Source organism: Scophthalmus maximus, chromosome 13 (assembly GCF_022379125.1).
Source record: "Scophthalmus maximus strain ysfricsl-2021 chromosome 13, ASM2237912v1, whole genome shotgun sequence".
Lineage (NCBI taxonomy): Eukaryota > Metazoa > Chordata > Actinopteri > Pleuronectiformes > Scophthalmidae > Scophthalmus > Scophthalmus maximus.
Genome location: NC_061527.1, coordinates 19801362 through 19816930, shown reverse-complemented (window position 1 = coordinate 19816930; position 15569 = coordinate 19801362). Strand labels below are relative to the sequence as shown.

General features: G+C 47.6%; 2 protein-coding genes across 2 annotated transcripts in view; one reads left to right on the top strand and one right to left on the bottom strand.

Moving 5' to 3' along the window:
* The window catches only part of wwc3 (WWC family member 3), a 28144-nt gene extending 17289 nt beyond the window's left edge, over nt 1-10855 (bottom strand). The window contains exons 1-2 of the mRNA XM_035646694.2: nt 10643-10855; nt 127-236 (exon numbers count right to left, since the gene is read on the bottom strand). Of these exons, the coding sequence (XP_035502587.2) occupies nt 127-236; nt 10643-10791 (259 nt within the window). The 5' untranslated portion in view covers nt 10792-10855. The remainder of the gene's footprint in view (nt 1-126; nt 237-10642) is intronic.
* A 478-nt stretch (nt 10856-11333) lies between these two features.
* LOC118318715 (putative claudin-24) lies at nt 11334-15273 on the top strand. Its single transcript, XM_035648633.2, has 2 exons — nt 11334-11470; nt 13588-15273. Exon 2 carries the CDS (start codon nt 14053-14055, stop codon nt 14713-14715), a length of 663 nt encoding a protein of 220 aa, XP_035504526.1. The 5' UTR covers nt 11334-11470; nt 13588-14052; the 3' UTR covers nt 14716-15273.
* Nucleotides 15274-15569: the final 296 nt, after the last annotated feature.

The window sequence follows — 15569 nt, the reverse complement described above, 5'->3', positions numbered from 1 at the left end:
AGTGGACATTCAACCTTGAGGACAAGTGCATGACAAAAAGTAGTAATGCAGAAATCTGGCGTCCCCTGAGAGACTAAAATTGTCTGTGGGCAGAATGATATTTCTGAATTGAGACACTGTACTCACTGTTAATGTGGTCAATGTAGTAAACTCCCACTTGCTGGTCGTAAACTTCCTCCCACCCGAGAGGCAGTTCATCTCCAACGCAGTCGGCAAACGTCAGCGGCTTAGTGATCCTAAAATGATTTAGAATCAATTCAGTGCAACAGACAGTAACCCCCAGAGGAACGCAGATCTCTAATATGAGCTCCAGAAGTAAAAGCGAATTCTTACATAATATTTGCCCTGACAGGGATTCAAAGCTCTCCCCTCTTTTTCATCTTGAATATTAATCAAAGATAGGATGTGGATTTACAGATGTGAAAATCGATGTAATTCTTCTTATCATACATACTCTTACAGAAATTTGTTTTTCAGGTTTCCCATTATGTCATTTTTCCTGTTGCTCTGCCTCATTTGTCTTGTTTATAAAATGTGTTTTCTATGTCAATCGAGCAGAAAGTTGTTGTAATGAATATTTTGTGCCCCAGCTTTTGTTTTAGATCAAAAACTCAAACAATGAGTGAGGCCTTAAAAGTATGAATGAATGAATACAGGAAACTTATATTTATGCATTTTCCAAAATGGACTAAATCTTTTTCACGTAGTTCATGTATCCAAACGCCTTAGCTGGAGAAAATGAGGGGATGTTCATCCCTGATTTGAACAGAATTAACCATTTCCTGTGACATACATTTTTTCAACACTCTTTCATATCCCAATTATAGCTTATGTGTGACAGTTAGTATAATCAATACACTTTCAAAAGCAAGTGGGCCAGCAAACCCAAGCTCCAGCTATTACATATAAAGAAAGCAAATAAAACAATGAGTAGATAAAGAAAAATAGAAAGAATTTGATAATAAAGGATAATTCAGAGATGGATACTGCAGATTCCACGTGCTGCTGGGACAGAGCCTCTTCTGCTTTGAAACTATTTTGTGATGGCGATTGTCAGATGTAAAATGTTAAAACGTGCTCAGCTCAGTGCTCCTTGGGGACGAGGCACATCAGTCCAGGAAGTCAGAAGACCAAACTGATTTTATTGATTAATGTAAAAGAAATGTTCACACTATTAGACTATGAATTAATGCCTCTGGACTTGCACAGGACATTCGATATACCAAATAATACGCTGAATTGCTGTACTTGGACACACTGTCCCTAAAACATCACAAACCTTTGGCTAAAACTGTCATACAAATCCAGAAAGGCGTAACAGTAATGGAAGATTAGATAAAAATCTAAAAATGAAATGAAATCTAGTTTTACGACACAGAAATGTTTAGTCATATGTGTTAACTGCCATTAGCTTTGGACTTTATTCTTTTTAAGTGGGGTTTATGCTTTGCTGTGGTTAAAGCTGGATATTTATCACACATTTTAATATAAAAATTGTAAATTAAGTTAAAACATTTATCTAAGTACATTCATGATATCCACCCTTATTGTTGCTCTCTGCTTGTTGTCCAGGGCATAAATCTAACTTCTATATTAGTCAAAGGTCCGTTCAGATTTGAATGTCATAACTCTAGTGTGTATATACATCTGGTATAGAAGCTACAACATGACATTACCCTCCTTGGTGCATCATTTAGCTTGCATTGTGAAACCTGAGTCTTTTTTCATTGACAGATTTCTTGTGTGAAACCTGGATTCACACACCTACAGTCACTGCTAGGGTTGGGGCAAACTCTTAAAACTGAAAGTTGTTCTGGTAAATCCACTCCCACTCCTTAAAGCTTGAATTTGCAGGGACGAAATGTCCAAAAAATAAAAGGCGGCCAAAGTGTAATGATTTATTAAACCGTGGGCCTCATCAGCACGGACACACAGTGTCATGCTGTAAAAGTGAAAATGACAGGGCCCAGCTAATGACATCAGGCTGACACATAACTAACTCAACTAATCTCCACACATCAGTGAGCTGTGAACCGGTGGGCCTGGAGGCTGCGCTGTCTGATTACCATCAATCAACACAGAGGGAAAAAAAAAGGAGGGAGGGGGCAGCGACCCCGTCCACCACAGTATGCTCACAATGCAGACGGTGCACGAGGCCCGATCCTGGCTAACGACTGCATACAATGAGGGGACGGCCCCGAGAGAGGAGCCGAGGTATTCTGCTCCACATTCCTCAGGAGACAGACGACGACGCAGCAGCAGAGCTCCTCTCTGGACACACTCAGGACAAACTAGATGTTGACGCCAATTTGTTGGCCAACACGTGGCTCAAAGATAAATTCCACTAAACACAGAAGTTCCCCCTTGAAATAAAAAGGCTTTACAAGCACTTTCAGTGCTGTAAGGTTGTACTGAGCTGAGTCTTGGCTGACGATGAATCACATAAGCTTGTAAAAAAAAAAAAAAAAACTTCAACAATGCCTCAATTTCAGTAAACTCCCTTTGCATCTCACACATTTTGGGGAAATTTTACAGGCTGCATGTAGGGCTGGTCAATGTTATTGTTCATCATTGCAATGCACAAATGTTGTTTATTTCCCTCAATGAACTGATAAATTGTATGGTTTTTGCATAAAGATAAGTCATAAAATAGTGAAAATTACAATTAAGTGGAAACCATTTAAAACCATGTCAAGTCCACTAATGACTCCGCACCAAAGGTTACATAATAGATTAGGTTGTTCTTTCTGTACCTGTTGATCCTCTCTTCAGATTCATCCCGTGACCCTCCGATTATTTGCCTCGTCATTTCCACCCAGCATCACGCAGCACTACTTTCTAGAAAAGCACAGATTATTGCCCTGACACAGACCCACGCGTGTTTACACGAGCGCCGGTCTCGTGCACGCGTCTCGTGCAGACGGTCGGGCAGCAGCTTGGTGACAGTGTGTAAAAAGGGATTCTCACAGGAGCCATGTGCAGCCAAGCACGAGCACAAGGCAAACAAGAGCACACTCCCCCACCTACTCCTGCGTTAAAGTGTTTGTTATAGGTAAACATATGTCCGAGACACTAGTTAATACTTAAAAAACACTTGGGACAGGGAGGTCACACCTTTCTCGTCGGGTTGAATGTAAATAATGACCGAAGGCGGAGAATCGGAGGCATTCAAACGATATGGAGCCATATTCAGAATAGACAGGTTCTGAACAGTAGTTGTGATATAAAATGGTTGTAAGAACAGAGAGAGGGGAGAGGCCACAGGAAGCTTTGGATGTGACGTCAGGGCGAGTTCAGTCCTGGACTGCCCTCCGACCTCCCCGGGGAGGTAAAAAAAACATGTCCTCTCGCGGATCGTGATCCCAATATCTGAATTGTTTGGTTTGTTACGCAGTCTTGTGACAGCAGCCGCCGCCGTTCCAAGTCATGTCTCGGGAGACTCCAACCGCTGCACAGAGCGTCAGACTCACGCAGAGGAGGACGCGCGGGCGCACGGCGCGGGCCCATACTTGGTTTACGAGTATTTTTGATGGGACCCTTTCAACTGTATGAAATCTGCCTTCTACGGCAAAGACTAACCCGTCCTCATCATCATTATCAATCAATCAGCGTTTTCCCTGAGAGAAAAAATAATCATGTCACTCTCCTGTCAGACCGACACGTAGACGCATAGACCTATTTGCTGACACCATGAATCTGTCAACAGTATTTATTACCCCCGGCGAGTTGAACGCAGGTCTGTCGCTGCGCAGCTCTGCTATGTGAGGCTTAGGAGCGATTTCTATAATAACTGTATTGCTGTAAGATACTTATGGAGCTCCTATGGGATTACTGTAAGTCTGTAGCAGGTGCTGCCAGTGGTTTTCCGGCAGTTTTTAGCCACTCCAGCAGCACGCTGGTCCTATGGACGACAATGTCTGTCTGTGGGTCAGTTAGTTCACCACTCAGGTCCAGACGGAAATATCTCAAGCGCTGTGAGACGGATTGGGATTTGGTGCAGACATTTATTCATGGTTCCCCCCGAAAATACAATTGTAAAAACTTTGGCGATCCCTTGATCATATATGTTCAAATAGTCCAATAGTTTGGTTTATGACGAGATATCTGCAAAACTATTCACATCCCCCAGGGTGAATATGACATTCATATTTAAATTTGTAATAAATAAATGGGCTTGAATGAATATGAACAAATACTGCGGTGATTGATTAGGATGCTCTTGCCTCTGATGTTAATAATAGGGGGCCAACGTTTTTCAAATTTTACACACTCTCCAGGATCCTCTTTCAGTCCGGGAGGAAACAGAAAATGAGACAGATATCTGAAATAGAAAGAAGAGAGACCGACAGAATGACAAGCATGTTCAGCTGTGGAGGGCTGAAATGCTGCCGGGCCTTTTTGCGTCTCGCAACTTCCCCAGCAAAAAATATATTTAGTTGTCAAAGACGTTCGCTAATTCTAGAATAATCTGTGCCGTCCCGGGGTTGTAGTGGAGGATATTTCTATCTGTAGCAGCCCGGCATGTGAAACTGGAGTCTCGGTCGCTGGACCTCGTCGGGTTTGGTCGTCCCAACCCTTTGGTCATTGTTTCTCACCCGCAACAATTGAGCAGATTCTGCAAAAACAATAATTACAGAAACCAGGAAGCCGTGTTTTAATACTCTGGGTGACTATTCTTCAGCTCGGCCACAGTGATCTCACTAAGACTTCACGGTCAAGCGATGGCAAGCACCAAACGCAAAATTTCTACGACACTCCTGCAGCCCCTGCTGTCTTTTATACAGCTCAATCCGTTCATATGAAAATAAAATAGTTGTTGATTGCAACACCAAATGTGCTTATTGAGACGAGTTGTCACCACAGGCCCAATGAAGGGCCCCCCCCGGTGCGGGAGTTCACATGGAATGAATATCTGACGCCAGTGTTTAATTGTGTGATGGTTCACTGTATAAATAAACCAGACACTTTAGTGATAAAACAGCAGATAGACAGAAAGATGCTGCAAGCCTCACAAAGGAATCGACAAGCTCACGCGACCGCTGAGAGTCTTTTATTGCTCCGGCAAACCAGCTGCTGGCGTCTACAAATAAGAATCGAGGCCTGACCTCCGGATGACAAGCATTGCACACGTGAAAAAAAACAACAACAACAAATGTAATGACAACGACAACAGCGTTGAAGACACGCACGAGACAACAACTAAAAATCTGCGTGTTTTAACTCTTAACCCATTTTTAAGACTCCAATACGCACCACAAACATCACCTGTTTTCATTGTCATAATGTTTGCTCCTCTGAGGAGCGGGCGACACAAACAGAGTCTGAGGAAGGGAAAAGAAAAGACAGGCCGCAAGTGTTGTTGGCCTAAAAATTCCGTTCTGCGTTAAAAAAGAAATGTGAAAACAACTTTGGGAGGAATGTCATGCATGTCCAGCCTCTCCGAGGGCCTGGTGCAGCGTGTCAGAGCGAGGCCCGGAGCAGCTGACAGGCCGACAGACGGACAGTCACCCGCTTCTCCCATTATGTGCTGAATCTAATAGAAATAGGTCTCTATAAGTAGACCCACGTCGCTGTCTCCGTACACATTTAGACAGCGTCTGGACACATGGGAAGGGCCCGTCTTATCGGGAGCGGAGCACAGCGAGGTCCGCCGGGGCCAAAAGTAAAACTGTCAGGACGGCTGAGAGCAAAGTCATACTTGAGTGGAGTTGGTGTTTCTTGACTGTACTGTAACACAAGATGTGTGGAGAGTTGACACCATGTCGTGCCAGTGTACTGGAGCTGCTTTCAGACGGGCACTGAACTCCGGACATTTTCCGGAACTTTTCCTGCCAGCCCACCCAGTAGTAACATTTCGGGAAAATGTCCCGGTTAACCCATGTGGGAATAGAGCAGGAGAATCTCTGGAAGAGTCACGGCCAGCGAGTGGGCCCTGTACCCAGGCGCCAACCCCCCGCCTAAATGTTCCAGAAAGGTTCCCATTGGTGTGAACGCGCCTGACTCGGACTCGAAAACATCTCGCGGCATCAAAGCTGCAGCCAGCAGCCAGTAAGCTTAGCACAAAGCCTGAAAACAAGGCTGAGCCTGAATCAAATTCTCTGTACAGACGTGAGATTGGTATCAGTTTCCTCGTCTCCGCAAGAAAGTGAATTCAAAAACATGATTTCCAACATTTTCCCCCAAACTGCTCCTATAGAACCCCCTCCGCCTCCTTTAGCAATTATGTAAAGATTTCATAAATGGTTTATAAAACAACATAATGTTGTAGAGTGAGCAGATACAAGGACGTTTTCAGTGTTCATTGCATTCGTCAACTTAAATCTTGAGCATCCATAAATGAACGCTGGTGTAACAACAGCTAATGAATGACAAGTAACAAAGGTGGAAGAAGATAAAATGTGTTTTCATAGGATAAATGATCATTTTTGAGATTAATGAACACTTAAAATGCCCTCAAATCAGTCATAACTACATGATACTGTTTTATATACAAGTGTTTTTACTGTACATTGCTAAATTTGGGGGGAGGTTAAAGTTATTTTAAAATGAACACACCAAACTATGAGCATATGACAGAGAGGTTTAATGTAAAAAGATGAGTTGTAGTTCTTTGTCACCTCTAATAGTTTGGGGATTTTCCAATGTTATGCCGAGAAGAAGGAATCTACAGAAATGTACACACCAAACGGGAAGCGCCAGTGTTCTCAACAATGAACAATGGCGGCCCAAAGCTCGAGGTTGGTCCACCGAGTTCGGCATGTCCTGTTTAGGTAGCATTCTTCACAATATACACATTAAACACAAACAATCTGCAGCATTTGACTGTTGAATGGAGCTGCTTTCAGAGGAGCCACCAACGCACACAGGACCGGTGCAAAGCTGAATCTGAGCTTTGTTTTATATTGTTGTAGATCAGAACCACAGGTGATCAGCTGGACAAAGTGGATCGCCGGAGGGAGCGACGCCTGCAACCCTAGAGCTGTGGCAGGAAAGTGGTTTGAACTTCCAGAAAACGGAGCGAGGCGAAAGCCCAAGACCAGCGCATTGTCTGCCCGAGAGCAGAAAACACATGCGGCAAAATGACACCGGATCAAGCGATGGCATGTTCGCAACCTCCCCTCCCACCAGAGAGACAAAAAAGAGCCATCATAATGAAAACACTGGGGGAAGCAAAATAACAGCGGGGTTCAGCGCATGTGAATAACCTTTCGGTGCTGGAAACACAGCTCACCCTTTCCAGAATAATTGAATTTGGTGTGCTTTGTGACCGAGCATAAAGGCCTCCCTTTGCTGGGCGGCAGGCCGGCCATGACTGTTGCATAACAGAGCTAATAAAGGAGGCCTACAGGGCCCGGAGATGGAGAGAGGGAGGCAGACACGTGGGAACTGCCTCTGTTCTGCTGCTTTGTCTGGGGCCCACGAGCGAGCAGAGCCCCTGGGGCATTAGCGTAGGCATGCCAAGCATAACGCTCATTCCACTGTAACAAAAAAGCCCCACAGAGCAGCTCGGCTTATCTGCGGGAGCCGGCAGGGCCGCCCCGAGCTGCTCAGGGTGTCAGCCGTCCTCTTAGACACAATCATCATCAAGGGTGGAATGAAAACAGCCCGGACTGGAGGCTGTAGATGGTTGGCAAAAATACCCCCCCCTAATTGTTCGTAAATGTTCTGACATATCCTATCAACAATAAGCACAAGATTCCGCTCTTCTGCATCAGCCACGTGTTTGACCGATAGTTGCTCGACTGCGCCGCATTCACACATCCATCTAATTTCTCGCTACACGCTGTCATCTAACCAAAACAGCCCCGTCCAGCTTCTCCCTCCCCCTCCCGCACCCGCAGACGTCTGTGATGTACCAGCGGCAGCAAACTTGAACTCTGGCTGATACGGAGCGCGCTAACAGGCATGTCACGATCAGCACTGACAATTATGTTTCCCGGCTCAATGGCCCTTGTGTCTCAGCGATCGTTCACTGCCGACACGCCGCTCCGATGGGGGGGCCAGCGGACTCGCGGCCAACGCGCATCGGACCCACCCTCGCTGCGAGCTACGCGACACGCCAGATCAACTGAGGAGCGACTGAGGCGGCCGTCGGCCAAAATATGACAGACTGATCCCTGCCGAACACAAAAGGCAAATTTCACACTTGTTGCGCCAAACTCCAACACAAACCACCCAGAAGGTCCAACTTTTCTTCAATTGATCCACAAGAAAAGATTTGACTAACAGTTCCTGAAACACTGGGTCAAAAAATAAACCCCAAAAAGGCCTTGGTCATAAGAAGACCACCTTCCTCGTCACAAGGGGGCGACCGGACCGATTTGGCCTTTTCCGGGCCGATACCGATTATTACTGATCTAAGAGGCCGATAACCGATATATGAAACCGATATCTGTCTGCAGCAAAAAAGTGGCAATGGCTGTCAAAATTTAGAATAACACAAAACTTTGTTGGAATACCTTAAAGCATACGTTTTAATTCACAGAACCTTTCAACATGACGTGAACACATAAAGTGCAGGGAGCTGTCAGCAGCATTTTTAGGAAGTGGATCAAACAAACATGGACGGGACATTGATAAAGTCCAGAGGGTCGTGACTGCATCAGACAGCCCTGTTCCTCCCTGTGTGGTGTTTAAATGTCACTGCCCACAGCCTGAATACATTTGCTTTTATTTTTCTGATTCCATTTGACACATCTAATCACAGTGACTCTGTTTCTCCTCTTGTCTCGTGTCCTGTATCCAGCGGAGCAGTGTGTCTTACAAAGTTAAAGCCTGTGACTCATGGCGATTAAGGCCCATAATGACGTGTGGTGGATACCAGACGACAATCCTTAACCTAGGAGCCTTTAAATGTTGTTGTTCTTTCAACAGGAGCAGCCATCCAAAACCTCTCATCTCTCTGCCGCGGCCCCCTCCCCATCCTGCCATGCACAACGGTCCGTGTAACTGCAGCCGATGTAAAGAACTACCATCTTTTGGAGAGTGCAGATACACAGCGACCCGAATAACCGACACCTTTTTGTATCTGTTGGATTCAAAAACCCCACAGTTCCCCCCCTACAAACGCCGCCGACTTGCTATCAGCTTCACCCAACAATGGTTCATCAACTTGCTGTGAGGAGGGGGGGGGGGACTAAAGGAAATCAGGTTTCTCTTATCTAGATGACATGCAGCTACTACATTCCTACTGTTGGAAGTCAGCTGCAGGAGAGCTGGTTTCTTACAAATGTGATGTGTGCGGCAACAAGCAAAGTAGTTTATTCAAACTGCACTCCCCGTCTCCGCTCCACACTTGGGGAGTGTTGCTGATTTTTTCTGCCTTTCTCCCTTTGCCCCTCGTAATGTGGCCGGGGTTTCAAATAACAACTCCCAGTAATCTCACGGAGTGGTCTGCTCCGAGTTGCCTGAGTCGAGGCTGTTTTTCGGAGTTCTGGTGAAATCCCAGTCCCCACAAGAGCACATCCTCACAGCTTTTCCCAGTGGCCCAGCGAGCATTCCTCACATTTTTGCACAATGATTTCTGGGAGTTGGAGTTCCATCGCTCGTGTTCACCCTCCATTCCCAAAACCCAGTGACTGAAACACGCACACACACACACACACACGCACACGCACGCACGCACACACGCACACACGCACACACGCACACACGCACACACACACACACACACACACACACACACACACACACACACACACACACACACACATTAAAGGGTCATTTTGTTGATCTGCTGCGCCACAGACCTCGGAGCTGGGTCTGACACACTGCTGGGCTCGAGGAGGTGTCTTTGTGCAAAAAGGAAAGGGGAGCTGGCTAACAATAGGTCTCTGTGTTAGGTGTGTGTGTGTGTGTGTGTGTGTGTGTGTGTGTGTGATTGCAGGAATGTTTCAGGTCACTGGAAGTCATAAATCTGCAGAGGAGTGTACCGATGAGGTGGGAGACACGACATGTCAGTTTCCTGTGTCATGAAGAAGACACACACGAGGAGAGACCCTCAGGTGACAGGGTCTGCATGTTGCTGCTGACCCACAAACACACCGGAAAGACTGAGCTGCTGCTGCTGCTGCTGCTGCCCCAACTCCATGTCAACATGCCTGACAACTAAATATGACACACACACACACACTCTCACACACACACACACACACACACACTCACACTCTCACACACACACACACACACACTCACACTCACTCACACTCACTCACACACACACATTCAAACACACACATTCACACACACACATTCACACACACACACACACACGCTGGGGCAGCATTAGCTGGTGACCGTGGGCGTTACATCCCGTGTTCCTCGCATGGGAACCCGTCGGAGGGGTGGGGAGGCCTCGACCGCTGCCAGGTCTCAGCTGATCCATCGGTGGCCGCAGCCCTGCATCGCGTCAAGGGGGGAACGGAGCGAGTTCCCTGCCCCGGTCTCTCTCTCTCTCTCTCTCTCTGCCCCACCACCAGCACCAGCAGCACCACCGCCCCGCTAAACCCCCCTAACAGCAGCCGTCGCCCCCTCCCTGGCGTCCCCCCCTCCCCGGGCTCCCGTCGCCCCGAACGCTCCTCTTGTGAGGATGTGTGCAGTCAGTCCCGCTCCTCCTCCCGCCGCCGGGCCCGGGTGCACGTACCTGTCTCTGGGGTCGATCCACGACGTCTGCCGGGTGTTGTGGTCGATGTAGAACACTCTGCCGTCGAAGTCGCGGGCTTCCTCCCAGCCCGCGGGCAGCGGCAGCTCCGCGCTCTCCCTCCGCTTCACGCCGCCGCCGACCCACGGCATAGCGTCTCGGGACGGTGAGAGGCCAGGAGCCCCCCTCCTCCCCTGGCTTTTTTTTTTTTTTTTTTGCCCCCCCCCCCCCCCCCCCCCTCCCTCTCTCTCCCACCCCCCGCCCCCCGAAAAAAAAAAAAAAAAAAAAAAAACCCCACACACACACACAGTCGATCTTCACCGCATTTCAACTAAACTCCCCCTCGACGCCGCACTTGTCCGCTGCGCAGAAGAGGGAGAAGGAAAAAAAAGTATCGCAACTAGAAAACTTTACCGCCGAGGTCGTCCGCTGGAGTCCCGCCGGAGGTTACATCCACTTTTCCTTCTGACGAACCCCCCCCCCACACACACACTCACACACACACTCACTCTCTCACACACTCACACACACTCACTCACTCACTCGGCACCGCGGCGCTCTCACGGTCCTCGGTCGTCCATGTTCGCCTCCTCCACCATATTTCATTCCTCCGTGTCCATATTCGGGTAGAGCGGATTTGCATAAGCGGTCGGACGTACGACGGAGCGCGCGGCTCCGTCCAATGGGGACGGGACGGGACGGGACGGGACGGGACGGGGCCCGAGCTCGACACCTCCGTGCAACTTTTTCGCGGCGCCGCGGAAGCAGCGCGACGGATGTGAGCGTCGCGTTCTTACCTCGGCGACACTTCAGCCACAAGATAGAGTTCAGGTGGGGGAGTCGTCTTTCAAACAACAACAACAACAACAACAACAGCAACGACAACCTGTGGATTCACACGATTCACTGACCGTTAACTTAATCAAATATTCATTATTACAAATAAATAATGAAATTATTATTATTATTCCTGTTATTATCTGGACGGGGGGGGGTCACAGAAACAGATACACATTTGACTTTGATTTAAAAGATTGCCCCCCCCCCCCTCCTGGATACAGTGACTAACCCGTGGTCTGTTGGTGACTGCAGGGTTGTTTCAGCGGCACCGCAGCGCCGCCTGGTGTCTGCCGCAGATACAGCAGCGTGTCCTCCACAGACGGGTTGTTTTCCCCTCGGTGTCGAATGTGGTCATATTAATTCATTCCAAATTTCCAAATTTAAAAAAAAAAAAAGTTTGTATGCAAGGGTGTAGCACCAGTCTCTGTGGCCCCCCTACAACCACCACCAGCAGCACAACTCGAACCCCCAACCCCTCACAAGTACTTTACTATTGTTCAATGAGGCTTGACTAGAGTTTCAGGCTTACGAGAATATTATTTTCTTCGTGTTTATTTAAAGCCCCCAGCGTGTCATTTTTGTTACTTTCTGGCGGCATCTGGTGGTAAAAGTTGCAAACCTTTAACCAACTGAGCGCCCAACCGGGGACACTTTATGGTGGCGCACCTCTGATTCGGTTTCCGGTTTTCGGCAGCACTGAAAATTCAAGGCCAATGCGACACATTTGGACTGTTTTGTGCAACAACTGTATTCAACACCACGTAGCAACCACGGAGACTCGCACGTAGGTCGGGTCCACCTCATGTGACTATATTTTTAACTCATTCAAGTTGACCAAAAAACATTGGTTCTTTGTTGCAGGTGATTATATAAACACATAGTTATGGACAATACATATTTAATTTCTGTGAATAAGTTTTTCTTAATATTACACACTGTAGCTTTAAGTATCCCTGAGGTATTAAACAGTGCAAATATTATACTATTTTTATGAAATTCATAGTTCAGTCTCTCAACAAATGTAGTCAGCCAATTTTTTATTTATGTTATGACACTAATTACTTAGAAAACACTGATTACCAACAAAAAAAACCTAGATCAAATATTTGCCCCACGGGGTGGTTCACTAACGACAGTGCCCACACTGAGCAGGTAAATGCCCAACTTCATATAGCGAGTGCCAAAGAATAAAAGCTAAAGTTTCTGTCTTCACAATTTATAGCCAGACAGTTTTACAACAACCACTTTCTAATAATTACAATTATATATATATATATATATATATATATATATATATATATATATATATATATATATTTATGTGTGTGCACTTTGTGTATAGTTATGTGTGATTGAGGGAGAGCAGGATTCAGTTTTATGACATTTAGCTGGATTCCAACACCTCTGTCGACCTCCTTCTGCGACCTGCAGGAACTGCAACAATACTGAATCAGCTCAGAGTATTTTCTTCATGCATTTTTTTTCTTCAAGCCGATGGCGAAGTCAAATTCAACGTGACTTGTAATTTAAGGTGGAATGTCCAACTGAGCTGGACTTTCTGATTAGGAAGAGTGTATTCCTCACAGAGGAGACGTTCTTCTGATGTCCAACACCAGACACAATGTGTGTGTCTCTGCAGTCAGCTGAGAGTTTTCTTCTCCAGGGGAGGAAGAGTTCAGCAGGCTGGGGATTTTATCTGTGCATTTGTGTGTGTGTGTGTGCGCCTGTCTGGGAAACATTTTCCCACATCTCAGCTTTGATCTATAGCCTCCTACGTCCATTTCCCACAGCCACGTAGTGTGCATAGGAGAGCGCCACAATGAGCTGCACTGTTGTTTCTCTTTCAGTCACATGACCTATATGAATAAATCTCACTATTCATGGTGCAGATCTTATTCACCTTGCATAATTCTCATTTCGCTGACGATAAATCAATCAAAGCCCCGGTCGTGCATTTCCAGATGCATTAACAACCATCAACATTAGTGCTTCATGACTGTACAGGCAGTTTCCTCGTGAGCAGTAAAACAGTTTTATTGAATCTCTGGAGGCGTAACCTTGCCTTATAGTCTTGTGTTACCCGTGTTTATTTGTTTGCTCAATTATAGGATGAAACTGCTGTCTCCCCGAGGACCAGGGAGCGTTTTGGAACATAAAACAATATCCTGTCTACGTCTAATGACATCCCTTGTGGCCTGCTATCACAGGAAGAAAAGAAAAAAAGCCTCTGACAGGGATCTCGCGGCAGCCGGGGTCATCTCTGCCCCTGCCCCTGCCCCTGCTGCCCATTGGCACAGCAGCCGGAGCAGAAGGCCCACAAAGGGGAGGGCCGAGTGGCCCCTTGCTCTCCTCCCCGCTCCAGAAGATGTGTGCTCCTCTGAGTGGGCACTGTTTGTGACACAGCTTTGAGTTCAGAGACCGAGCAGTCAACTCCAATTACCAGGTGCTGGGAGCCGCCGCCGCCGCCCCAGAACCAGACATCAACAGGACCTCTCCGGAGAAGAAGAAGAATTCTGGCCGGCTCTGTCAAGCGTGGAGGACACACAGAGGGAGAGAGGGAGAGAGAGAGGGAGATGGACACGTGCGCCTGCGCTTTGGAGCTTCTGGGGATGCTGGTCTTCGTGGGAGCGTGGCTGTGCGCTCTGGCCACCACTCTCCTACCACAGTGGCTCACCATGTCCACCGCGCTGCTGCCCGTGGAGAGCTACGAGCTGGGCCTGTGGGAGACCTGCGTGGTCCAGGACGTCGGGGGCATGGAGTGCAGAGCTTACGACAGCCTGCTGGGCCTCTCCAGCGACCTCAAGCTGGCCCGCATCCTCATGTGTGCGTCCCTCACCGTGGGCATGCTGGGAATCCTGGTGGCTATACCGGGCCTGTACCTGGTCAACATCTGCAAAGGACGCGGAGGCCACCGAACCAAGAGGACTCTCACCACCCTCGGAGGCGCGCTGGGGATGGTCTCCGGAGTGCTGTGCCTGATCCCCGTCTCCTACATGGCCCACTTGGCCGTGATACATTTCTTCGACGACAAAGTGCCCGACGTGGTGCCCAGGTGGGAGTTTGGAGACGCCCTGTTCTGCGGCTGGGTGGGGGGGTTTCTCCTCATAGTGGCCGGGCTGCTTCTGGTCACCTCTGGCACGTGCTCCCAGGTGGAGCCTCAGCCTGCGCCGCAGCGGCGGTACCAGGTGATGAGCAGGGAGGACGTGAACTGCAGGAAGCGCACAGAGTACGTGTGAGGGCATCGTCCACAAATGACTTACCTGCTTGTAGACCGACGGCACCCCACGACCACCCGCAGCACTGCACTTCAAACTGCTTTAGAACAATGATGTTCGTGTCTGGTTTTCATACCGGAGACAATCCACTGTGTAAGGGTTCGCCTCATCATGCCAAAGGGTTTTGTAAAACGGTGACCCTAGCTCATTGTCTCAGCTTCTCCAAATGACTCACCTGCACAATCAAACATTTGATTTTTAAGACGAGCTGCTGTGACCAGTAAAAATGAATATTTTTTTATGAAGATGCGTTTTATACGAGGCTTTATTTTCCTTATTCTTCACTCCAGGGTCTCTTTCTCGTCGACACCAACGACGGACAAAAAAAAAAAACCTTCTAATTGTGTCTGATTTAGAAGAAAATGTAGCTGTGATTGTAAGTTATTCTTGTTACTAAAACATAGAGGAAGCACACGTTCTTTCTGTGCCTGGCTAAGTTTGCTTTACGTGCTGTGATGTGCAGCACATTCAGATGATTCACACAAAGTTTTTTTTCCCTCATTAAAATGTAAATTCCTCGCTCTTGTGTTGTATTCTCTATTAGAAAATCCTGAAACTGGTATAACCCCCCCCCCCCCCCCACACCCTGAATTGGACCTGAATCTGTAGGAAAACATGAGTAGATTTGTCTCCGGTTATGTCAGAGGTGGAAACACGGCTGCTCTTTTAGTCACATATAAACCCACAACCTATTTTGGTGCAAAGCAGTTCCCTGGTTGCCGTCTAACAAGGCGACCAGCTGAGCCGTGGTGGTGGGGAGACTGGAAACAGCCGTCTTGGTTCGTCAGGTGTGTCTGCGGCGGTGGAAACACAGC